At 41.5% G+C, this 27,344-nt stretch overlaps 2 protein-coding genes across 2 annotated transcripts in view; one reads left to right on the top strand and one right to left on the bottom strand.

Annotated features, from left to right (window-relative positions):
* SAGE1 (sarcoma antigen 1) overlaps positions 1–12,451 on the bottom strand; it is a 47,420-nt gene extending 34,969 nt beyond the window's left edge. Inside the window, exons 1-2 of the mRNA XM_077989350.1 lie at positions 12,198–12,451; positions 6,884–6,969 (exon numbers count right to left, since the gene is read on the bottom strand). The gene's annotated coding sequence lies outside the window, so the exon portion shown is untranslated. The remainder of the gene's footprint in view (positions 1–6,883; positions 6,970–12,197) is intronic.
* LOC144338537 (uncharacterized) lies at positions 1,734–26,419 on the top strand. Its single transcript, XM_077988423.1, is given in 13 exon segments — positions 1,734–1,839; positions 9,688–9,777; positions 10,412–10,474; positions 18,647–18,749; positions 22,677–22,915; positions 23,167–23,307; positions 23,549–23,689; positions 24,327–24,471; positions 24,700–24,851; positions 25,098–25,472; positions 25,843–25,936; positions 26,321–26,376; positions 26,379–26,419. Coding segments are annotated over 13 exon segments (1,746 nt in total).
* The last annotated feature ends 925 nt before the right edge of the window (positions 26,420–27,344 follow it).

Here is a 27,344-nt window from a genome sequence, read left to right as displayed (position 1 = left end):
TTTCACTGATATGTTTGTATTTTAAAAATGAATTTGTAGTTTCCATATATTCTGTATTTCAGTTATATACACATGCACACAGGCATATATGTACATATATAAAAATACATATAAAATTTTAGTATCTTCTATAAATTTTTGCTTTTACACGATCTCAATAATGTGTTTTAGATGAACAGATTCTCTTAGTTTTATTAATCAGTGTATTATTTATGGCTAGTGCTTTTTATTATTTTAAGAAACATCTTTGCCTCACCCAGTGCCATTATGATAATATTCTTTTTTTTAATCATACTTTAAGTTCTGGGATACATGTGCAGAACGTGCAGTTTTGTTACACAGGTAGACACATGTGATGGTGCTTTGTTGCATCCATCAACCCATCATCTACATTAGGTATTTCTCTTACACTATCCCTCCCCTAGCCCCTCACCCCCCGACAGGCCCCATTCTGTGATGTTCTTCTCCCTGTGTCCATGTGTTCTCATTGTTCAACTCCCACTTATGAGTGAGAACATATGGTGTTTGGTTTTCTGTTCCTGTGTTATCTTGCTGACACATGTCCCTTCAAAGGACATGAACTAATTCTTTTTTATAGCTGCATAGTATTCCATGGGTACATGTGCACATTTTCTTTATCCAGTCGATCATTGATGGGCATTTGGGTTGGTTCCAAGTCTTTGCTGTTGTGAATAGTGCTACAATAATAGCTACATAATCAGCGCTCTGTGTCTAACTAAAGGTTTGTAAATGCACCAATCAGCACTCTGTAAAAATGCACTAATAATAGTGCTACAATAATTCTCTTTATAGTAGAATTGAGAGGTGAAGCTGGCTGGGCTTCTGGGTCGGTTGGGGACTTGGAGAATTTTTCTGTCTAGCTAAAGGATTGTAAACGCACCAATCAGCATTCTGTGTCTAAGTAAAGGATTGTAAATCCACCAATCAGCACTCTGTAAAAATGTACCAATCAGCACTTTTTGTCCAGCTAAAGATTGTAAATGCACCAATCAGCACTCTGTAAAAAGGCACCAATCAGCACTCTGTGTCTAGCTAAAGGTTTGTAAATGCACCAATCAGCACTCTGTAAAAACGCACCAATCAGTGCTCTGTGTCTAGCTAAAGGTTTGTAAACGCACCAATCAGCACTGTGTAAAAATGCACCAATCAGTGCTCTGTGTCTAGCTAAAGGTTTGTAAACGCACCAGTCACCTCTCTGTAAAAATGCACCAGTCAGTTCTCTGTGTCTAGCTAATGGTTTGTAAGTGCACCAATCATCACTCTGTAAAAACGGACCAATCAGCACTCTGTAAAATGGACCAATCAGCAGGATGTGAGCATGGCCAAATGCAATAAAAGCTGGCCACCAAAGCCAGCAGCATCAACCCACTTGGGTCCCCCTTCCACGCTGTGGAAGCTTTGTTCTTTCACTCTTCACAATAAATCTTGCTGCTGCTCACCCTTTGGGGCTGCACCACCTTTAAGAGCTGTAACACTCATTGCAAAGGTCTATAGCTTCACTCCTGAAGTCAGTGAGACCACAAACCCAGTGGGAGGAACAAACAACTCCAGATGTGCCACACTTAAGAGCTGTAATACTCACTGTGAAGGTCTGCAGCTTCACTCCTGAAGTCAGCAAGACCATGAACCCATCGGAAGGAAGAAACTCTGGACACATCTGAACATCAGAAGGAACAAACTCCTGACACACCATCTTTAAGAACTATAACACCATGAGGGTCTGTGGCTTCATACTTGAAATCAGTGAGACCAAGAATACACTGGGAGGAACCAACTCTGGACACATTTTGGTGACCACGAAGGAACTATCTCCAAGCGGTGAGTACCATCGAACCCCTTTTGCCTGCTATTCTGTCCTATTTTTCCTTAGAATTCGGGGGCTAAATACTGTGCACCTTTCGGTCAGTTAAAAGCGACTAGAGTGGCCATAGGACTAAAGACACGGGGGTCAGGCTTTCTGGGAAAGGGCTGTCTAACAACCCCGACTCTTCAGAGTTGGGAGCGTTGGTTTGCCTGGAATTAGCTTCCACTTTTCCTGTACTTCTGGGCTGAGCCAAGGGTCGACAGAGAGGAAAGCCATTCAGTTCCGGGGTCCTGACAGCAAGTTGGTTGACTCTGCGGTCATGAGAAGAACTCTCAAAGTCGTGTCGCCCAAATGAGACTTGCCCATCTATCCTATCTATCCTGACCCTTGCCTCCTGGGTCCTAATACCTGTCAGACAAACTTCCTCTCGCCTCTCTTCTCCAAGGCTAGTCCCACTTCTAAAAACCACTCCCTGTCACTGGTGCTTTTCTAGTTTCTCCTATAAGAATGATTTCTAGCATAAACTTCAGGACTCTGTTACCTTCTTTAGGCACCTGGGCTCACCAATCAAGAAAGACATAATTTTTGTCCAAAGCCCCATCAGTTGGAGGGGGGTGTACTATCCGGAATTTTAGGATCCCTCCTCAGACTAGCAGGCCTAACAAAAGCTATTCCTGAAGCTAAATGGGGAGCTTCATAAATGCTATCTTTCCTATTCATATAAGTGAGGACAAAAGGCATCACTTTTCCAACTCTGGAGATCCCTTCCCTCCCTCAGGTTATGGCCCTCCACTTCATTTTGGGGGCATAACATCTTTATGGGACAGGCGTAAAGTCCCAATACTAACAGAAGAATGCTTAGGACTCTTAACAGATTTTTGAGAATGCATTGGTAAGGGCCACTAAATCCAATTTTTCTTGGTCCTCTTTGTGGTCTAGGAGGACAGGCAAGGGTGCAGGTTTTCGAGAATGTGTTGGTAGGGGCCACTAAATCTGACCTTCCTTGGTCCTCCTTGTGGTCTAGGAGGAAAACTAGTGTTTCTGCTGCTGTGTCAGTGAGTACAACTATTCCAATCAGCAGGGTCCAGGGACCATTGTGGGTTCTTGGTCAAGAGGTGTTTCTGCTGCTATGTTGGTGAGCACAACTATTCTGATCAGCAGGGTCCAGGGACTGTTGCAGGTTCTTGGGCAAGGGGTGTTTCTGCTGCTGTGTTGGTGAGCACAACTATCCCAATCAGCAGGGTCCAGGGACTGTTGCGGATTCTTGGGAGGCAGGGGAAACAAACGAAAACCATGGGCAGTTTTGTCTTTCACATGGGAAACACTCAGGCATCAACAGGCTAACCCTTGAAATGCATCTTAAGGCACTGGGATCAATTTGACCTGCAAACCATGAGAAAGAGGCAGCTCATTTTTTTTCTGCACTATGGCTTGGCCCCAATGTTCTCCCTCTGATGGGGAAAAATGGCCACCTGAGGGAAGTATAAATTACAATACTATCCTGCAGCTTGACCTTTTCTGTAAGAGGGAAGGCAAATGGAGTGAAATACCTTATGTCCAAGCTTCCTTTTCGTTGAAGGAGAATCCACAACTATACAAAGCTTGCAATTTACATCCCACAAGAGGACCTCTCAGCTTACCCCCATATCCTAGCATCACCATAGCTCCCCTTCCAATTAATGATAAGCCTCCTCTAATCTTATTACCGACTATAGTAACCCCATTGGGCTATGAAATACAACATCTTACTTATTCCATTCATCTACCTATTAATCATCACCACTACCCACACCCTCCACCCCCACTAACCTTCCCAGCCTCTGGTAACCATCATTCTACTCTCTATCTCCATTAGTTCAGTTGTTTTACATTTTTGCTCCCACAAATAAGTGAGAATATGTGAAGTTTGTCTTTCTGTACCTGGCTTGTTTCACTTAACATAATGACCTTCGGTTCCATCCATGTTGTTGAAAATGAATCTCATTCTTTTTTATGGCTGAACAGTACTCTATGGTGTATGTGTACCATATTTTCTTTATCCATTCATCTGTTAGTGGACACTTCAGTTGCTTCCAAATTTTGGCTACTGTGAATGGTTGTGCAACAAACATGGGAGTGCAGATATCTCTTCGGTACCCTGACTTCCTTTCTCTTGGGTGTATACCAAACAGTGGGATTGCTGGATCATATGATAGCTCCATTTTTAGATTTTTGAGCAACCTCCAAACTGTTCTTCATAGTCGTTGTAGTAATCGATATTCCCACCAACAGTATATGAAGGTTCCGTTTTCTCCACACCCTCGCCAGCATTTGTTATTGCCGGCTAGACTACCTCTTACCATGCAGATATATTTCTATTTCCATGCTGACTGTTACTTCATCTTTCTATCCCTTACAGTGCTTCCTACAGCATAGGCTCCTTGGCTATCTTTGGTTAATGACATGTCTCTTTCTTTTCAGATGTATAAGATGAGACTTTGTTCAGCACCTTGAGAAGAAACTGAAACGTATGATTTGAGAATACTTGTCCATGGAGGATTATCACATCCCAAATGCATAATCTCGTTAATGATTGAGGAGAGAAAAGGATCAGATTGCGTTTTCTACAGTGGAGCAGGATATTGCTGAAGTCTCCTGGCATATGTTACTGAATCAAATGGCCTTCCAGAGGCTAAGAAATTTCTGATAGTAAAAGATGTTCTTTTTTCCTAAGGATTTCATTTAAAAGGATTTTATTTGTTTTTTGGTTGTTTTATATTCCCACCTGTGCTGGTAGATATTATTAACCCATTAGGTAAATACTATTACAGTCATGGTTTGTGCAGCAGCTCACATTGTTGTAGCTGGTATTTATAACTGCCTTCTTTCACTACCCATTTCGCATTTCCTTTGCCCTAAGATAGCATGTCATTTGGTCATGGTGCTTGGCCTGGCAGGATGACTCAAACCTTCATTACAGAAGAGTCTGAACCATTAGATGTCCTGCTGGATGGGGTTGCTGTGATTTTCCATTAACTTTAATTGCAAACACGGGAGGACTAAGAAGCTCTCTAGACATATCAGACTTACTCTTCCTTAGCCCCTGGTGTAGTAGAAACCTGATCTCCTTTTTTTTTTTTTTTTTTTTTTTTTTCAGTTTCCATCACCCGAGCCAGTAGCGGACCCCCTACTTAGTCTCTTGGTTGAGAGGAATGAAGAGTTCAAAGTAAAACCCCTGTCTCCAACACAACAGTTTTTTAAAATTAGGTGGGTGTGGTGCTGCATGCCTGTAGTCCCAGCTACTTGGGAGGCTGAGGCGAGAGGATCACTTGTACTCAGCAATTTGAGGCTACAGTGAGCCGTGATCACGCCACTGCACTCCAGCCTGGGAGACAGAGCAAGACCCTGTCAAACAAACAAACAAACAAACAAACGAACACCACCACCAATGCCCCACCCACCCACCCCAATAAAAACATGTAAAAGCAGACAGATTTCTCCACCAGAGAGCAGAAAAAGAAGTACAAGATAGTCAAAGGACAAGGGGATTTGATTGGGCTTTCCTGTTTTGAAGATGTAGGAGTACACAACGAAGCTATACTGGAGGGCCTAGGAGCTGAGAGTGGTCCCTGGCTGTCTCAGGGACCACCCAGGAAAGAAACCAGGACCTCATTTCTACAACCTTAAACACAGGAATAGATCATCAATGTCCTCAGTCATTAAGGGAATGGAAATCAAATCCACAAGGAGATACTAATTCACCTCACTGGGATGAATATTAACAAGTACTTAACAAGTGTTGTAGAGGATGTGGAGAAATTGGAACCCTCCACCATTGCTGCTGGGAATGTAAAATGGTGTAGCATCTTTGTAAAATAGTCTGGCATTTCATGAAAAATTGATAGTTATCAAATGACCTGGAAATTCCACTTCTAGCTAAATATCCAAGAGAAATACAAGCATATATCCACAGAAAAACTTGCACACAAATATTTGAAGCCAGATTCAATATTATATTTTGTCCACCTTCACACCCCAGCCTTAGGAACTATTCTCACACGTTTACCACAGACTACTATATAAACTTTGTATTGGAAAAATCATACAGTTGTTTTGGTGACTATCACACCTCCTGACAGGGCTCAGTTTTTAACTCACTGATTTGCCCAACAGGAACTTGAGTTTAAGTGTAGGTTAAGAAGCAATGAGGGGTGGTGGTGTTAGTTCCAGAGGAGGAGCAGCAGTGTCCTTCAAGGCAACAATCTTAGCTGAGACCCTTACAGGCTCTTCGGACAAAGGGGAACCTCCGGCAGGAGAAGTGGGAGGGCTGCCTCTATTGACGAAGACACCAGGAGAATTCAGGGATTTGCAATGGACTGAACGTTTGTGTTCCCCGCCACATTCATTTGTTGAAATCCTAACTCCTATTGTGTTGTCCTTAGGAGGTGGAGCGATTGGAATGTGATTAGGTCATGAAAGTGGAGCCCTAATGAATGCAAATATTGTCCATATAAAAGGGACCCCAGCGAGTTCTCTGTGCCCTGGCAACACGGAAGAGGGCCCTCACCAGAACCCAACCATGCTGGCACCTTTATCTCAGACTTCCAGCCTGTAGAAATGTGAGAAATACAATTTCTGTTGTTTATGTGGTACCTAGTATATGGTATTTTATTATAGCAGCCCTGACTAAAACACGGTTCAAAGTGCTCAGATTCATTAGCATAAACCTATACATTTCCATTCCAGTTTTCAGTATCTGATTTCTCCATATTAGTGCCCTAACGTTAACAGAAGAGACCCTTTTGAGGTTGTAAATTCAATTTGTGTTGTAATTCAGCCACTCACAGGAGTAGACTTTGGATTTTATTTTCCCAAATCTTGGCCTGGTGGCCATAGGAGATGACACTTTTTTTCAGGCCAGTCATAGATGTTTTCAGGTCCTTCATTCAGACCTTGAGCAAGAACTTTAACGACTTCTTTCTTCATGTTCCACAGTACATTAGAAACAACAAATCAACCACTTAATACTCCTTATTTTGACCGAACTATTCTAAGATATCAAAGCACAAGAAAACCAACCAGGTCAGGGCCGGTGGCTCACGCCTGTAATCCCAGCACTTTGGGAGGCTGAGACAGGAATATTGCTGGAGCCCAGGAGCTAGAGACTGGACAAAAAATTTACAGTTAGTCACCCAGAGACATGTCTTTTATAGGCACTTGATTATAGGACTCCAAAGGTGTAAATTTGAGTAATTCTTTTGCTATTTCTTACTGTTCACTAGCAGTGCTCATTTTACTACTGCAAACTGTTGGGGAGATCAGACCCAGCACCAGGTCGTGGGGGTGACAAAGTCGAGCAAATTGAGGCTTTTCAAACCTTCAATTCGCACTGTACAGTTGGGTCCACTAGATGCTTTGGCTCATGATAATCTTCATCTGTTTCGTGGGCACCCACACAGGCACCTGATTGTTACCTGGAGAGACACAAGCAAATCCTCTTCCCTGTACAATTATCTTTCCTTTTTCCCAGTTCTTTGTATGTGCATCCCTCCACCATATATCTTGTCCAACCTTTTTATTTTCCTTTTCTCCTCTTAGGTGTTGTACCACTGCAGTTATGGGTTGATCTTTTTGTACATTAAAAAAAGTTAATGTTAATAAAGCTAGATGCAATTGCATATCTGGTGTTTTATATTCCTGGTCTCCTGCCTTCTGCTTTTGTATTTGAGTTTTTAAAGTACGATTAGCTGTTTCCGCTATTGCCTGTCCTTGTGAGTTATATGGAATACCCATAATGTGGGCAATATTTCATTGTTGAAAGAATGCTACAGTATCCTGGGCCGTTATCAGTTTTGATTTTCTTCTGGGATTCCCATAACAGAAAAGCAAGATAAAAGATGTCTTTTAACATGAGCTATAGTCTCCCCTGTTTGACATGTGGCCCAGATAAAATGTGAATAGGTATCTACTGAAACATGAATAAAGGACAATTTTCCAATAGCAGGAATATGTGTTATATCCATCTGCCAAACGGAATTTGAAGATAAACCTCTAGGGTTGACTCCTGTTCCTTGATGTGGCAAATGCAGGACTTGGCAGGCAGAACAGTGTTGCACAATTTCTTTAGCTTGTTTCCATGATAGACCATATCTTTTTCTAAAGCCCGCAGCATTAAGATGGGTTAAAGAATGAAATATTTGTGCATCAGCAAAAGCTGCAGACACCAATGCATCCTCCCTTTGATTAAGTTTAGTTAAAGGGCCAGGGAGGTTAGTATGTGCTCTCATATGAATGACATAGAAAGGTGAATGCCTTTGTTGCACTGCTGGCTTTAAAGAATGAAATGGAAGATTAAGTTGTTCATCAGTCACATTTCGAATTAAGGCACATTCAATATTTTGTGTGGCTTCCACTACATACGCTGAATCGGAAACAATGTTTACTGGCTGTTTAAAAGTTTTTAATACTGTTATCACAGCCATAAGTTCAGCCCTTTGAGCAGAAGCAAAGTCAGTTTGCAAAACTTGTTATTGAGGTCCTGCAAATAAGGCTTTTCCATTACTAGATCTATCAGTAAAAACGGTAATGGCCCCTTTAATAGGGGCTTTTTGCGTAATAGAAGGCAATATCCAGGATGTTAATTTTAGAAACTGAAATATCTTAGATTTAGGATAATTATTATCAAGAATGCCAACAAAATCTGCCAAATTAACTTGCCATTCTTGGGAATTAACATAGGCTTGTTGAATTTGTTGTTTAGTTAATGGAACTATAATCTGATTTGGATCACATCCCATTAGCTTTGTTGTGTGCAGCCTGCCTTGTCCTACTAGCACAGCAATTTGATCCAAGTACAGAGTGAACGTTTTGGTTGTATTGTGAGGTAGGAAAAGCCACTTAACTAGATCATCTTGTTGAACTATAACTCCTGTAGGCTAATGCTTAGTAGGACGAACTAATAACTGTAATGGCTGCATCAGATTAATCCACTCTATGTGTGCTTGCTGAATTTTTTTCTCAATTAATTGAAGTTCCTCCAATGCTTCTTTGGACAAGGAGCATTTACTGTTAAGGTTAGAATCACCATGTAAAGTGGAAAAGAGGTGAGACATAGCATAGGTAGGAATGCCTAAAGTTGGATGAATCCAATTAATGTCTCCTAATAATTTTTGGAAATCATTTAAGGTTTCTAAATTATCTCTTCGAATTTGAACCTTGTGAGGCTTAATAGCACTTTGCTCTACCTTCATTCCTAGATATTGAAAGGGAGCAGAAGTTTGGATTTTATCAGGGGCCATAATCAACCCTGCCATATTTACAGCCTTTTCTAACAGTTTGTAGCACAACATGAATTCTTCCCTAGTTTCAGCTGCACACAAAATATCATCCATGTAATGGATAATAACATTTTTAAAACTGTTCTCTAACTGGCTTAATAGCTTTCCCAACATAAGTTTGGCAAATAGTCGGGATATTTAGCATGCCTTGTTATTGAGGTCCTGCAAATAAGGCTTTTCCATTGGTACTTTCCAATGCTATCTGTCTGCTGGTTATTTGTTATTTATGGCAGGAACAGTAAAAGCAAATTTTTCATAATCTTGGGCAGCTAAAGGAATGGTGAAAAAGCAATCCTTTAGATCTATCACTATGAGAGGCCAGTATTTTGGGATCATTGTTACGGAGGGTAACCCTGGTTGTAGTGCACCCATGGGTTGAATTACAGCATTAACAGTCCTTAAATCTGTTAACATTCTCCATTTCCCTGACTTTTTCTTAATGACAAATATGGGAGAATTCCAAGGGGAGAAAGTAGGTTCTATATGACCCTTTTGCAATTGTTCCTGCACCAGCTCTTTTAAAGCCTCCAGTTTTTCCTGTTTCAGCAGCCATTGCTTTAGCCAAACAAGAAGAATGGGAGCTAGAGGCTCAACAATGGCTGCTCCTAAAAATGACACCCCAATCCAGTCCAATCTGTTTGTCCTTTTCATTCTAAGGATTCTGATTGGCCATTTTTATCTTTTCCTAGTCCTTTTCCCAGGCAATATCCCATATTTCTCATCATTTGCCTACTATTATTACTACTATATTGATCCATAGGAATAGGTATTTCAGCATCCCATTGTTGCAATAAGTCTCTATCTCATAAATTGACAGGAATAGGTGTAATGATAGGCTGAATTGTCCCTTCCTGACCATCCGGCCCTTGACATGGTAAAATTAAGGAACTTTGAAAAACTTCTGAGGCAGCTCCTACTCCAACAATACCAATGGATGCCTTTTGCTTAGGCCAATGCCGGGGCCATTGATTTATAACAATAATAGAGACATCAGCTCCAGTATCTACTAGTCCTTCAAAATCTTTTCCTTGAATAGTTACTGTGCAAATAGATCTTTTGTCAGACACTTGATTAACACAACATACAGCCTTTACTTTTGGATTAGGTCTCCTAAAGCCACCTGTTCTCTTCACTGTGCCGTTTCCTAGTTTTATGTAAGGTAACAGCAACAACTGAGCAATTCTTTTTCCTGGGGAAGCAGATCATGGAGTTGAAGACCTAATAACTAATTGAATTTCTCCGGTATAATCAGAATCAATTATTCCCATAGGCACAGTGACATCTTTCAAATTTAGACCAGACTTTCCAAGTAATAGACCAACTGTTTCTGCAGGTAAGTGTCCCCTAACTCCTGTAGGGACCTTTTTGGTGGCTCCCCAGGAAGTAAGGAGATGGGAATTTTGCTGCAGAGTCTACAACAGCACCACCTGCTGTGGCTGGGGGCAATTGTTGTACATTTGTAAGGGCACTGGCTGTGCCGGGTATGCCTCGGTTTGTTGAGGGGCTCGAGGCAGGCTTCTCTTCCCATTTCCCGAGAGAGATTGTCCATCTTTACTAATTTTAGAATCACACTGACTTGTCCAGTGATGGCCTTTTTCACAATGGGGGCATACACCGGGACTTTTCTGTTGTTTGATGGTAGCTCTTGCCTTTTGATTTCCTTCTCTACATTCCTTTTGTGTGTGTCCAAATTGTCCACAATTAAAGCAAGAGCCTGAGAAACAAAGCATTTGCTTTCCAACGCTTAATCCAGCCATAGTCTGAGCTAAAAGAATAGCCGTATGTAAGTTACCTCCAATGCTATTGCAAGCCTTAATATATTCAGCTAAATGAGCCTTCCCTCTCAGGGGTCTAATAGCAGTTTGACACTCTGCATTAGCATTATCGTATTCAAGAAGCTGTTTACAATATCTTGAGCTGTTTTATCAGTTATGGCTTTATACACAACCTCTTGGAGCCAAGCAATAAAATCAATATATGATTCTTTAGGTCCTTGTCGGACAGAACTGAAAGGATATTTTTCCCCTGTAACATTTATCCTTTGCCATGCCTGTGAGCATACAGAGCGCAGCTGAACAATGGCAACATCCTCCATTGCTGCTTGATATTCTAATTGATCCCAATCAGGTCTGATTTCCCATTAACTGTTCAAAGGAAACAGGCACAGGTGGTTGTGCTTGTGTATTTTCCCTTGCCCGAGTTTGAGCTTCGTCAGCCCACCAGGTTTTAGACTGCAAGTACTGAGATGGAGTGAGAACAGATTTTGTTAACTTATTCCAATCATATGGTATTAATCTATTATCAAGAGAAACGTTTTGTAATAAAGTTTGCACAAAAGGAGAGTTTGGCCCATATCGACTAATGGCTTGTTTGAATTCCTTTAACAGCTTAAAAGGAAAGGTGGTCCAATTAGCTATATTCTGTACTCCCTGCCGGATTATAGTTATGGAAAATTGCCATGCTTCAAGGTCTCCCTCGGCTCTGGCCTTTTGAATAGAATTTTGTATAGCACCACCAATTTCTCCAGATTTTAATGTTGCAACTACAGGAGTAGTAAGTTTTGTAGCTAATTCATCTTCTTGCCCATTAAGGAGTGAGGAGGTGGCCTTTTACTTAATTCAGCAGGTGGAGCTGACGGGCTAGTAAAACATACTTTTTCAGTTTCTCTTTCTTTTCTTTAATTTCCTCCATTTCCTGTTCCTCACATTCAGAATCTGAAGTTACTTTTTTACACTCGTCCTCCTCTTCCTCACCTGAATCTGCCTCACCATCTGTTTGAAATGGTTCAAGAGCTGCTTTTGTTAGAGCCCACACTGACCAAACCAAGACTGGAATTTTTGCTCCATCTGTATACACTTTTTAAAAATCTCTGCCAATTCTCTTCCATTCATCCATCTCCACAGTCCCTTGTTCTGGGAACCATGGGCAAAACTGCTTTACTGCACTAAAGAGTGATAACAAATTCTGAGTACTAACTTTCACCCCCCCCTTCGTAATAAATGCCTTAAGAAATTTAAATAAGCAGAATGCCTGCTTTCACGTTGTCCCATTGTTACCCTAGTTCTTCTGAGCCCTCAGCTTTCCTGCCGAGCTTCTTTTAGACATCCTCTGCTTTCACACACTCTAGCGTTCTTTCACTGGGGTCTTTGTCACCCTGCGCTGGGCAGCCAGGAATGTTGGGATGATCAGACCTGACACCAGGTCATGGGGGTGACGATGTCCAGGAGAGTCAAAGGATTGAGAAAAAGACAGTTTGAGAAGGAAAGTGAGACCAGAGGACCATTGCAATTGCGGAGGCTGCAAAGGCCCTGAGCTCTGGGAGCCCTCACTATTTATTGGTAATCCAACAAAGAGCCAGGTGGTGAGAATGTGGGGGTCAAAAGGGCAGGTGCATGACCTACAGCTGTGATGGTTTAGCATTTATATGGAACATGTTCTGCTACTTGAAATAATGGGAATAGAATTGATCTAGGAGCCTAGGCGGGCTAGAAGCAAGGAGCCGGTAAGTCTAGACACATTCCAGAGGATATTATGTCTATTATGCAAGCCCTGCCTCAGTTTTTTTCCCAACATTCAGGTTTTTCCCAACAAAAACAGGTTCATTAAAGCCTCTAACTTTAATAAGAATTAAGAAATATTCCAGAAAACCCAGAATGAATTCCAGGAAGGTGTCATTAAGAATTTCTTTGGAACCACTCTCAGTGTTGAAGTCTGTATCAGTCAGCCTTCAACAAAAAGGCAGAACTAATGAGAGATTTTAATGTGTGTGTGTGTGTATACACACACACATTGAAATCTCCCATTTACACACACACTTTAAAATACATACACACACACACTTTAAAATCTCCCATTATACATGTAATACACATTACACCTGTGTGTGTGTTGGTCGGGGGTATATATACATAAACACACACACTTTATAATCTCTCATTATACATATAATACACATTATACACATTACACGTATATATACACCCCCATATATATATATACACACATATATATACACATATGTGTGTGTTGGGGGGTATATCCAATATATATAATAAAGGTAGTTCCTAGATAGAATTGGCCTGATACAATAATTTGGAGCTGCAGCAGCAGTCCCTGTAAGGCTGTTGTCTCCAGATATGACTTGCACATTCCATGCTTTTTTATTTTATTTTGTTAAAGACAGGCTCTTTCTCTGTTGCCCAGGCTAGGGTGCAGTGGCACGATCACAAGTCACTGCGACCTCCACCTCACCCTGGTTCAAGCGATTCTTGTGCCCCAGCCTCCAAATTAGCTGGGATTACAGGTGCGCCACAGGTTCCATTACAGGTGCCATCATGCTGCTAATTTTTGTATTTTTAGTGGAGATGGGGTTTTGCCATGTTGGCGAGGCTGGTCTTGAAACCTGGCCTCAAGTGATCTGCCCATCTCAGCCTCCCAAAGTGCTGGGATTACAGGCGTGAGCCACTGCACCTGGACCATTCTATGCTTTTAAAGCACAAAAGGAGCAAAATATTGTGTGGTTTTACATTTTAATATTTTACAAAGGTTTACATTTATAAGTAATGTTTTGTTTTTTATTATTTTTCAAACATTTTGTGTACAAAAAGATTTCAACTTTTCACATATACAAATAAAACATTTTATTAATTTTCACAAGTCCATTAATGCTGGAGAAATTTCTAGTTGTCTTTCTTTTCTTTTTTCCTTCCTTCTTTCCTTCCTTCCTTCCTTCCTTCCTTCCTTCCCTCCTCTCTTTCTCTTTTTCTTTTTCTTTCTTTCTTTCTTTCTTTCATTCTTTCTTACTTTATTTCTTTTCTTTTCTTTCATTCCAACAGAGTTTTGCCCTGTTGCCTAGGCTGGAGTGCAGTGTCAGGATCTTGGATCACTGCAGCCTTGGCCTCCCAGGCTCAGGTGATCCTCTCACTCAGCCTCCTGACTAGCTGGGACTACTGGTGCACACCACCATGTCTGGCTAATGTTTGTATTATTATTATTTTTTGTAGAGCTGGGGCCTCGCCATATTGCCCAGTGTGGTCTCTAACTCCTCGGATCAAGCAATCCCCCTGCCTCAAGCAATCCTCCTGCCTCAGCCTCCCAAAGGGCTGGGATTACAGGCATGAGTCATCACGCCCAGCCTAGTTGTTTTTCTTGTGCTCCGCTATTCCTTCGTAGAAAAGTAAATCGTACTATTTTCTTTAAGAATATTAAGATAAGAACATGAGAATTTAGACTTCAAAACTGCACTCACTGTCAGCAGTGGTATTTGTTCATGCTTTATTATGAAATATTGACCTTAACAGCAAGGAAATTTTTAAAAATGGATTTCAGGACAGGCCGTGTGTAATAGTTATCAGCATAGAGTAAAACTATTCAACTCGATAAGCAGGTGATACAATGAGACTTAATAAAGGCAGTGGATAGATACACAGATTGAATGATTGATTTGTTAAAAAGAATTGGTCTTACGCAATTGTGAAAGGTGGTAACGCAGTCTCTATAAGGCTTTTGTCGTCTCTACTGAGGATGGTGACATAACAAACAGGCTGAAACCCACAAAGAGGATCTGGAACATTGTGAGGGCAGATGGAGGTACATGTTCATTTTTGTTGCCTCTGATCTTGGTGATGAGGGTGTCCTGCAGTAGCCAGGAAGGGCTCTTTCAGAGCCTAACAGAGCTAAACACATAACAGAGCTAAACACATACACCTAGCCCAGAAGATAGAGAAGGTGAAAGAGCATCCAGGGGAAGGAAGAGAAATTGCAATAAGGTGAATCCACAGAGCAGCAACAATGTGTGTAGCTACAAATGGCTGCTGCCTCCTATCCAATGCCTTGCACAATTTTCAAAGAACCTCCATGGGGAACACCAGACACTTCCCAGAAAGAGAACTGTGGCTAATATAATTCGGCCTAGCCAAGTTGAAAAATTGCATGTATACCCTTGTCACTTGATGACACGAACTCTTCTCCAAAAGAGGGCACTAAAGCCCCACGTTTTTCTTAAATCGTGTTCAATCTGCTGCTACCTAATTCACACTGTGCCTTTAATATCCTGCATCTTAAATACTGAAAAATAAAGTTAACTTAATAACACATCTTGTGCTAGGAGATCAGGGGATGTCAGGAAGTCAAAACCAAAAATATTTAGTTTATATATATATATATAAAATAAAACATGTGGGCTGTGCGTGGTGGCTCACACCTGTAATCCCAGCACTTTGGGAGGCCGAGGTGAATGGATCACGAGGTCAGGAGATCGAGACCATCCTGGCTAACACGGTGAAACCCCATCTCTACTGAAAAAACAAAAAATTAGCCGGGCATTGTGGCAGGCGCCTGTAGTCCCAGCTACTTGGGAGGCTGAGGCAGGAGAATGTTGTGAACCCAGGAGGTGGAGCTTGCAGTGAGACGAGATTGTGCCACGCACTCCAGCCTGGGCGACAGAGCAAGACTCCGTCTAAAATAAAAAAAATAAATAAAAAGAAAAGCAAAAAAAACCATGCATGTGACACATATAATATTAATATATATGCAAATGAATTCATATCAAAATAAGGAAGTGATACTCTTTATTCTGAAACAGAAACAGAAACGAGGACTTATGATAGTCTTTGTATCGGCCTATGGTCACGTAGTCACTTCTCCCACTACCCATTTCATATTCCCTTTGTCCTCAGCAAGCACCTTTCCTGGTGACAGACGTTTTCCTAGTGGGGTGACTCAAACCTCCAATCTTAAGTTTCATGGCCATAAGCAGTCCTGATTGAATTAGGCTGTTTTAGTTTTCATCGACTTTCATCACTGGACACAGGAGTATTAAGAGATGCTCTGTAGGATCTCTTGAATTTCAGACATATCCCTCCTTAACCCCAGGATGACTGAAGGGTTGTGCCTCAATCAACTTGCAGACTTGACTAGTTTATAGACCTAAAACCTCATGAATTAAGACAAGGCCTCTTGAGGAGGGACCTTTCTAGAACGAAAAAGTTTATACCATCACTCTTTCTCCCATTCTTACTCAAAGAACTCCTGTAGCCCTTCACTAAGGTGAAAGTACACGCGGAAGAGAAATTATTAGATTTCTCAATGACTACAGGACCCCAGTTCTGAATTGAGATGAGTTTCTTGAAGACACAAACATCATGCTGATCCTTTTGAAAAATATGTGATTTGTTACTGAGCCTTAGGTGACATTCAATGCTTGATCATGGATGCCAAATTATAATGCTACTTAGACATGCCTGTCTTATCCTAGGCACTTTCTGACCCACCAAGTTACAGCAATGGGTATGCAGAGAAGCACCCCATTATTAAATGGAAGTGGTATGTACAAGATCAAGCATGTCCTGAAGGCGAAAGTAAGTTCCACGATGAAGTGGCCAAAATACGCATGGATCCTATTCCTGCTACACAACTTTCTCCATCTACGATTGGCAGAATACTAAAATGGTCCCCACGAATTTCACCCCCTGATTACGTTACACAGCATGACAAAAGCGATTTTGCAGATGCAATTAAGGTTACTAAGCTGTTAATCTAAATATAGAGGAATTCTCCAGGTGGGCCTAACCTACACACATGAGTCTCTAAAAGCACAGCCTTTTCTCCAGCTGGTACCACAAGAGGATGAGACAGTTATGAAGAATGAGAAGAATTTGACATGCTGATGCTGGCTTGAAGATAGGGAAGGGAACTCGTGAAAAGACCCGGCAAGCCCCTTTATAAGTTGAGAGTGAGCCCCAGTTCACAGCCAGTCAGAATCAAGGATTTCAGTTCCACACGGCAAGGAACTGGATTCTGCCAATAATCTGAATAAATTTGGAATTGCATTCCACCTCAAACTTTTCAGATGAGAACACTGCTTGCATACAATTTTGATTTTGGTCTTTTGAGACTCCAAGTAGAGAACCAAGTCAAGACCTCCCAGATTTCTGAACTGCAGAATGGTGAGATAATAAATAATAATTTGGTGTTGCTTTTAGCCATTTAATTTGGAGTAGTTTGTTACAGGGTAATAAAACAAATACATTCTCTCAATCTGTACCTATATCCCTATGGGGAGTACACTATAACCAGTTGAATGAAGAAGAAGTACCTCAGGGCTAGCTTACCAATACAGGTGAATGATATGCAGGCACCACCTATATTAGTTTTCATACAGGAAAAAGAGAGAGTATAAATTGATTAAAATCTCATTTGTTGTATTTATAGTTAGGTTAAAATGTAACATATAGGAGAAGACTACGGGAATCACAGAGTAAAGTCCAGTGAAAATCCACGCCTTTAGTTTTAAAAAGTGGCAAATATTGCCAACATAAAGATTCTTGGAATTCTGGGAATTCAACAGTCCGAAGAATATTTATTCAAGAAAAATGGCTAAATCACACTACAAACCGTAAGTTTTGTGGTGTTTTAACTTGTTGTATTGCCCCACACCCCTCCTCCGCTCCGTATTAGCCTTTAAACTTACACGCTCACAACTCTGGTAGCTCTGAATACCAGCAAATTATCAGCCACTGCGGGAAGCTACTGGTTGGAGCTTCCCTAAAATCTCTATTTCCAGAAAATCACCACTATTAATACTAATATTATTATTATGTTTCAGACAGGGTCTCGCTCTCTCTTCTAGACTGGATGGCAGTGGTGCAATTATGGCTCACCGCAGCCTCAACCTCCTGGGTTCAAGTGATCCTCCTGCCTCAGCCTCCCAGGTAGCTGGAACTACAGTCATGAGTCAGCTAATCACCACTATTTAGCATGTCACAAAACTCCCTGAGAAGCACCATTTTCAGAGCTTATGTTTAATTAAACTATCTGATAGCTGACTTTGTGTGAATACCCCATCCACTATCTTCAGGTGTAAGCTAGGAATTCCCGTAGGACTGTGTAGCACAAAAGTGATGGCAGTGGGCAATTCTCTCCTGTTTTGGTTTTACAAGGTATGCATCTAAGATTTCTCCCCTAGGAATAATGTGTGCAGTGGATTTCAGATAGACCCACAGCTAGTATAATACTGAATGATAGAGACCTTTCTTAAATGCTTTTACATTTTTTCTCATGAATAGGTTGTTGTATTTTTAACATGGTTTATGCTTTAAATGCAATGGTAACATACATTTCTTTTTCTTCTTCCTTCTCCTTCTCCTTCTCCTCATTCTTCTTCTTTTTTGTTAATATAGTGTGCCAGCCATGAACTTACTGGCCGTCAGGTACAAATTCACCGTATTGTTTTTGAGACAGGGTTTGCCTCTGTCGCCCAAGGGGGAGTGCAGTGGCACGATCTTGGCTCATGGCAACCTCTGCCTCCCAGGTTCAAGTGATCCTCCCACGTCAACTTTCTGAGTAGTTGGGGCCACAGGTGCGCGCCACCACTCCCAGCCAATTTTTGTGTTTTTCTTTTTGTTTTTGGTTGATTGGCTGTTTTGTACAGCCAGGGTCTGACTATTTTACCCAGGCGATTTCATCCCGCTGTGTGAGAAAGTTCTGCGTTCCTCTCCCTATGTAGCTGTGCAGTTGTTACTGAAGGCCGACTGTAGAGGGCGCCAGAGTCAGCGAATGGGAGAACAGGGCTTCCTGGTTCTCCTGGCTGGCTCCTGCGGTCCTACAAAGTAGGAGGCTTCACCTTGGGACTCTGGCGCCCCCAACATGTTCCCAGTGTTCAGCTGGGGCAGGACAAGTGGTGACCTGCAGCTTCCTTTCCATCCCCCTTGGGCTGTAAGGGATCGGTGCTTCTGGTGAGACGCATCCCATACACATCATTCACAGGTACCCTAGGGGACACATTTCCCCACAACTCTCAGTTTTCTAGAAAGTTCCGCCAGGGTCTGACTATGTTTGTACAGCCAGGATCTGACTATGGTTTGCCTCTGTCGCCCAAGGGGGAGTGCAGTGGCACTTTTCGCTGCCATTTTGTGAGGTCCCGCCTCCGCTCCTCCGGCAAGGTCAGGACTTAAGGACTGTGAGTGTGGTAGTTTTTCTCTGGATGTTTTAATTTCACCCCCGAAAGTGTCTTTTCTGGGGTGCACTGCATCGGGTGTCGGGTGTGTCCTATGGCTCCCTGCGTGATGTGGTTCTGCTCTGGAGACACCACCGTGGGTGCCTGTGTCAGCCGTGGGGGAGCGTTTTCCTTGGGCACCTTGTCTCGGATATGTTGTGGGGCCATAGGGCTTTTCTTGGGGGCTCCCTCTCGGTGATGTGAGGCACTTTTCCTGCTGAAATGACCTGAGCCCGGGGGTGGGGACCCTGCCTTGGTTGCCTGTGTCAGACTCGGGTTCAGGGGTGTTTCTTCCCCGTTGGGTCACAGCCCTGAGTGGGGACTCTGCCTTGGGGACTCTGTCTGGCTCAGGAGCTAGGGTGGGGCTGCCTGTTCTCTGGATGCATGATCGTTGCCCTGTGGGGTTACTCTCCGTCGGGGCTTTATCTCAGCCCGCAAGGGAGTCTTCCTTGGGTGCTGATGTCGGCCGTGGGGCACATTTGTCCTTGGATGTCGCTCGTTCTCAGCTAGGATGTGTTCGCTTTTCTTTGGATCTGTTTATCCCTGATGTGGACGCTTACCGGATGCTTTCTCTTGGTGCTGGCTTTTAAAATAATATTATCTGTGGGTTCTCTCTCCCGGTGCCATGGGACGGTGGGGTGCAGTTCTTTGGATTCTCTAAGCCTATGGTGGGACTTGGGGAGCTCTGTGTCAGTCATGAGGGAGGCCACCCGAACTTGGGAGTTCTGTCTTGCCCTAGGGTGGGGTGCTTTTTCTCGGTTGGTTGATCTCAGTCTTGAAGGAGCTCTTCCGGGTTCTGTCTGACCTTTGGGCCGTGGCCTTGGGTGTCTGTGTGGAAATCGGGGTCCAGAAATATTCAAAGGTACCAGCTGTGCCACTTTCACTCAATCCCTGTACAGTTACTCTTTCATTCCAGCCACTCTGATGGGTGTGCAGTGATCTCTCCTTATGTCTACACTTGCATTTCTCTGCTGATTAATGAGATTGGGCACCATTTTTTTTTAAAAAATGGTTTTTATTTATTGATTTTTGTCTTTTGAGATGGGGTCTCACTCTGTCGCCCAGGCTGGAGTGCAGTGGCATGATCTCGGCTCACTGCAATCTCAACCTCCCTGGGCTCAATTGATTGTCTTCCCTGAGTCTCCCCAGTAGCTGGGACTATAAGTGCACGCCACCAAGCCCGGCTAATCTTTGTGTTTTTGGTAGAGATGGGGTTTCACCAAGTTGCCCAGGCTGTTCTCCAACTCCCGGGCTCAAGTGATCCACCCCCTTGGCCTCCCAAAGTGCTGGGATCACAGGCATGAGCCACCGTGCCCAGCTATTTATTGATTTTTTTTTTTTGAGTACCTTTTTATGTGTTTATTGGTCATTTAACTACAGCTTTTCGGAAGTCCCTTTTCAGGTCTTTTCTCCCAAATTTTATTGAGGTGTTTGTATTTTAAAAATGGATTTGTGGTTTACATATATTCTGGATTTCAGTTATACACAGGCATGTATGTACATATATTCAAATATGTATACAATTTTAGCATCTTCTACAAATCTGTTTTGCTTTTACACTATCTTAATAATGTGTTGTAGATGAACAGATTCTCTTAATTTTATTAATCAGTGCATTATTTATGGCTAGTCCTTTTTATTATTTTAAGAAACATCTCTGCCTCACCCAATGCCATGATAATATTCTAAGTATTCTTCTAGATCTCCCATTCATCTCAAATGAATTTTCATGGAATGGAGTAAAGTCAGAGTCCAGGTATATCTGAGGTGTTTATTAGCTATTTGAGTATGATTCTTATGAAGTGCCTATTCAGCTTTTCCCCCCAGATTTTATTGAGATGTTTGCTTTCTAAAAATTGATTTATAGTTCTGGATATATTCTGGATTCCACTCAGTTGTTGTCAGATGTATATACAGATGTGTATATGTGTGTGTGTAATTAATATATATTTATATGTATAACCTATACATATATACTGTATAATATGTAATCTACAAATATACTTCATTTTTTCATTGTCTTAATAGTGTCTTTTGAGGAACAGAAGTTTTCCATTTAATTATGTGTAATTCAACAGTTCATTCTTATTTATTTATTTATTTATTTTTGAGACAGAGTTTTGCTCTTGTTGCCCATGCTGGAGTGCAATGGCGTGATCTCAGCTCACTGCAACCTCCGCCTCCCGTGTTCAAGCCATTCTCCTGCCCCAGCTTCCCGATGAGCTGGGATTACAGGCGCCCACCACCACGCCCAGCTAGTTTTATATTTTTGGTAGAGATGGGGTTTCTCCATGTCGGTCAGGCTGGTCTCAAAATCCTGACCTCAAGTGATCTACCCACCTCAGCCTCCCAAAGTGCTGGGATTACAGGTGTGAGCCACCATGCCCGGCAAACAATTCATTCTTTATGGTTAATGTGTTTTTATCCTCGTTAAAAACATCTTTGCCTATTCTATACTTGTGAAGATAATATCTTAAGTGTTTACTAGATTGTCTATTCATCTTCAGTAAAGTTTTTGGAGTGGGGTGAGGTAAGATTCAAGGTTTGTATTATCCCTGCATTTGTCACATTTATCAAGTGCATTTATTAAAAGCACTGTCCTTTCCACAGTGATTTCCAGGAGCTCTCCTGTGGTAAATCTAGCTATTTTGTATTTCCAGATTGTTTCTGGCCTCTCTGTCCTCTTCCCTTGGTGTATTTGCCTGTCATTGCTCCAATATCACACTGTTTTAATCACTCTACCTTTATAGTATATCTCATATTTAATAGTGTATATCTACCAACTGACTTCTATTTCTTTCTTTCTTTCTTTCTTTTTTTTTTTTCAGATGGAGTTTTGCTTTTGTTGCCCAGGCTGGAGTGCAATGGCGTGGTCTCGACTCACTGCAAATTCAGTCTCCCAGGTTCAAGCGATTCTCCTGCCTCAGCCTCCCGAGTAGCTGGGATTACAGGAACCTGCCACCATGTCCGGCTAATTTTTATATTTTTAGTAGAGATGGGGTTTCACCATGTTGGCCAGGCTGATCTTGAACTCCTGACCTCGTGATCCGCCCGCCTCGGCCTCCCAAAGTGCTGGGATTTCAGGCATTAGCCACCGCGCCCGGCCACTTCTATTTCTTAAAGATTGTCTTGGATTTTTCCAAATCTTAAATGTGCATATTCTTTTTAAAGAAAATTATCAGCTTGTCAATTTTCGGATATTTTTGTTTTTACTTGGTGGAATTTTAAATAACATTGCTATTATCATTCTGGGAGAATTAACAATAAAGCCTCTTAATAATGTCTTCCATTCCATGGAAAGAATATTTATTCTCCATTTACTGTAGTCTTGAATTTCCCTCAGTGATGTTTTATAATTTTTATGTAGTGCTCTAGCACATCTTGATTTGATTTATTCCTAAATATTTTATGTTTTTGGTACTGTTATTAATGACATTTGAAATTTCATATTCTAACTATTTGTTGGTGTTAATTATAAAGAAATACCAGTGGCTTTTCTAATATTTAGTAACTTGACTAAATTTGCTTATTAACCATAAAGATTTTATTCGTTTACATTTTCTAGGGACAGAACAATATCATCTGTGAATAATGACAGTTTTATTTCTTTCCAAATTTTAAACCTATTATATTTTCCTGATGCTACTGCCACTCCCAATGTCTGTGAAGAGAAGATGCAAAATGGCCAACCAGTACCTGATAATGTCTTGTCAATAGTTCTACCAGGGATTATTAATATGGAAGCAGATGGTATTTCATCCCTAAGTACGGGGGATCTGTGTATGTTTGCTTGTAAGTTGGATTGTCCTACTTGGTTTTCACATGCATACTTAGTGTCATCAAGGGAAGAAGGTGGGTTGGTTGTACTTTCTTTCGTGAGCTCAATTTGAGTGGTCTCAGATCGCCACCTGGCACATCCTCTCCTTCTTTATGAAATAATTTCTTAGAAATTGAGCATCAGAGGGATATACCTGTGTGGGGTTGATATAATGCACTTACCTCAGAGCTCAACCTCCTCATTTGATTTGCAGATACTACAGTCACTCACAATGGCTGTGAAGAGTAGATAAATAATGGCCAGCGAGCACCTGATAACCTCTTGTCAGCCATTACACCAGGGCTTATTAATCTGTCAGGAGCTGATATTCCACCCATAAGTACCAGGGATCAGTGTATGTTTGTTTACTAGTTGTTTCTACTTGGTTTCCATATGCATGCAGTGTCATAAGTCAAAGAAGGTGGTTTTATCGTATTATCTTTCGTGATCTCAGTTTGAGGGGTCACAGATCGCCACCTGGGGTATCCTTCTGCATTGTGAGATAATGTCCTGAGAACTGAGCATGAAAGGGATACGCCAATGTTGTTGACATAATGCACTTACCCCGCAGCTTGACCTCTTGTTTTGGTTTCTAGATGCTACTGTCACTCACAGTGTCCATGAAGAGAAGATGGAAGATGGCCAACGAGCACCTGATAACGTCTTGTCAGCTATTCCACCAGGGCTTATTAATATGGCAGGAGCTGGTATTCCAGCCATGAGTACCCATGATCTGTGTATGTTCACTTATAAGGTGGACTGTCCTCCTTGGTTTCCATATGCATGCATAGTGTCATGAAGGGGAGAAGGTGGTTTTGTTGTATTATCTTTTGTGAGCTCAACTTAAGGGTTTTTCAGATCGCCACCTGGCATGTCTTCCTGCTTTGTGCAATAATTTCCTAGAAACTGAGCATCAGAGGGATATACCAGTGGGGATGACATAATGCACTTTCCTCACAGCTCAACCTCTTCATTAGATTTGCAGATGCTACCATCACTCACAATGTCGGTGAAAAGACTATAAAAACAGCCAACCAACACCTGATACCTTGAGGTCCACTGTTCCACCAGGGCTTACTAATTTGGCAGGAGCTGGTATTGCGGCCATGAATCCCAGGGATCTGTGTATGTCTATTTACTAGTTGTACTGTCCTACTTGGTTTCCATATGACTGCGTAGTGTCATAAAGGGAAGAAGGTAGTTTTGTGGTATTATCTTTTGTGAGCTCAATTTGAGATGTCTCAGATCATCAGCTGGCATATCCTCTCCTGTTTTATGAAATAATTTCCTAGAAACATAACATCAGAGGGATATACCTGTCAGGCTGACATAATTCACTTACCTCACAGCTCAACGTGTTCATTTGGTTTCCAGATGCTACCATCACTCACAATGTCCGTGAAGAGAAGATACAAAAAAGCCGACCAGCACCTCATAACTTCTTGTCAGCTGTTGCATCAGGGCTTATTATAATGGCAGGAGCTGGTATTACAGCTATGAGTACCATGGATCTGTACATGTTGGCTTTTAAGTGGTACTGTCCTAACTTTTTTCCATATGCATTCATAGTGTCACCAAGGGAAGAAGGGGGCTTTGTAGTATTATCGTTTCTCCCCTTAATTTTAGGGCTGATTGCCACCTGGTATATCCTAGTTCTTTAAGGGATAATTTCCTAGAAACTGAGCATCAGTGGGATATACCTGTGGGGCTGTCATTATGCATTTACCTCACAGCTCAATCTCTTCAGTTTATTTCCAGATGCCACTGCCACTCACAATGTCCATGAGGAGAAGATGAAAAATGGCCAACAAGCATCTGATAACTCCTTGTCAATGGTTCCACCAGGGCGTATTAATCTGTCAGGAGCTGGTATTTCATCCAGGAGTACCAGGGATCTGTGCATGTTCGTGTATTGGTTGTACTGTCCAACTTGGCCTCTATATGCATGCATAGTGTCATGCAGAGGAGAAGGCAGTTTTGTTGTATTGTCTTTCTTGAGTTTAGGTTGAGGGGTCTCGGATTGCCACCGGCATATCCTCCTGCTTTATGAGATAAGTTTCTAGAAACTGAGCATTAGAAGGATATACCTGTGGGGGCGACATAATGCACTTACCTCACAGCTTAACTTTTTCATTTGGATTCCAGATGCTACTGTCATTCACGACATCCCGGAGGAGGAGATGGAAAATGGTCAAATTCCTCCCGATGGCTTCCTGTCCAATTCCGCTCCACCAGAGCTTATAAATATGACAGGAGATCGTATGCCACATAACACATTGGATACTTTCTCTTACAACTTCACTAGTCTCAGCAAAGATGACCTGCTTTACAAACCTGATAGTAATGAATTTGTGGTAGGCATCAAAAACTACAGTGTCTCTACAGGTGACCCACCAGTCACAGGAATGCCTTCAGTGGAAACTGTGCCAAATACACCACAAATGTCTCCTGCCATGGTAAAGAAAATTAATGACGATATAAAATATCAATTAATGAAAGAAGTTTGAAGGTTCAGGCGAAGTAAGTAGTGCAAGAATGTCTATCAATGAAAGTATGAGAAGTCTCTCATTCTATGATTTAGAACAGAATTTAGCTGCCTCTTGAGCTCATTGTTTGGCTGAATTGGATCTGTATATAATTTAGCATGGCTTCTCTTTAATTTCACTGAAAATTTCTCATATATCTGATTAAGTGTTTTGTTTTCCTTTGTTAGTTTTCACAATGGTTTCCTTAGTAATATACAGGTGTTGTGATTTAAGCATTCAAAACACAAACACTATATAACATTGTAGTCTATGAAAAATGTATACTGTGGTAATGGATGCACTAAGGTTGAGGTGTATTTTATTTTCATAATTGGAGAAATACTAATGTTTTTAAATATCTTCAGATTATGAAAGAATTTTCATTTTGCTTGAAGAAGTACAAGGATCTATGAAAGTCAAGGGACAATTTGTTCAATTTACCATCAAGGAAGCAGCAAGGTGAGTGCAAAAAGGAACTCTTCTATTGTTTTAAGTGCTTGCGCCCAATTTGGGACAGGGGCAGGAACAAATCATGCCTTGTTCTTCCTAATCCCTAGCCTTCAATCATAGTTCATTCTATTTCCACAGGCATTTACGTTGATATTATCTTATTCTAACACTTTCTTCCAATGCCATAGAGCCTTCCAAATTTATCATAATCTGGAAGTATGCATGGGCCCTCAGTTGACTCACTTTGTATTTTTCTAGTTTGTATCTTTCCATGAGGATGCATTTTCGATTTGCCTGTAGATTGTAAACTCTATTTTGTATCTACTACTTGCTCTTACATCTCATAGATGCTGTAGGTATCTTCTGATGAATGGAATACCTCTTTAATTTCAGGTTTAAAAAAGTCATCTTAATTCAGCAACTCGAGAAGGCGCTTAAAGAAATAGATTCCCCTGGGATCTCAGAAAAGTTAAGCACATGAGAAAAAAATAATTGCGCTAGTGCAAAGACCAAGGAGAAACAAGAACACACGCTGTAGGATGGAACAGGTTATTGCTGAAGCTCCCTATAATTCTGAAGTGAAGAGAATTACCTTCCAGAAGCTAGGAAAAAAAGATGGAGCTTTTAAAGTTGCATAAATCTCTGTTAGTAAATGCTGTACTTTTGTTGTTTGTTGCTTTGTTCTTCCGCCTGACGAGGGGGATGTGTTAATAACTTACCAAGGTATTTAGTATTACAGTCCTGATTTCTGCAGCAGCTCACATTTTTGTAGCTGGTATTTATAATTGCCTTCTTTCACTACCCATTTCTCATTCCCTTTGCCCTGAGATAGCATATCAGCCCATCTTGGTGTTCGGCCAGGCAGGATGACTCAGACCTTCATTACTGAACAGTCTGGACAATTAGATATCCTGCCTGGATAGGGTTACTGTAATTTTTCATTAAGTGTAATAAAAAAACATGGGAGGACTAAGAAGCTATCTAGACAGAGGAGACATACTCCTTTTTAGCCCCAGGTGTAGTGCAATTAATCCCCCTTTGATCATCAGGTTCATCACCGCCAGGTAGTAGATGACCCCCTCCTTTACCTCTAGATGGAAAGTGATGAAGAGACTAAAGTGGCCAGCAGGCAGTATCAATTTCTTTTCAACGGAATCACTGTTGTGTCCCTTGGCGAAAGCATTTCTTCCTTTCTAACTAAGACTTCTAGTTCAGCAGAGCCTAAAGTCAGAATGATAGGAAGCATTTTTCTGTTGGACCATTGGTGTGAATAGTGAGTAGAGATACTCCAAGTTATACTCCGTGATTCTAGGACCCATGAATCCTGACTATGGGAGAGAAAGCAAACTATGTTGGATGCAGATAAACAGCAAACACTGCTTCCTAAAAGTAATTTCTCAGACCTCCAAGGATTGCC

The sequence above is a fragment of the Macaca mulatta genome, chromosome X, assembly GCF_049350105.2.
Source record: "Macaca mulatta isolate MMU2019108-1 chromosome X, T2T-MMU8v2.0, whole genome shotgun sequence".
NCBI lineage: Eukaryota > Metazoa > Chordata > Mammalia > Primates > Cercopithecidae > Macaca > Macaca mulatta.
This window is presented reverse-complemented; position numbering and strand designations above follow the sequence as displayed.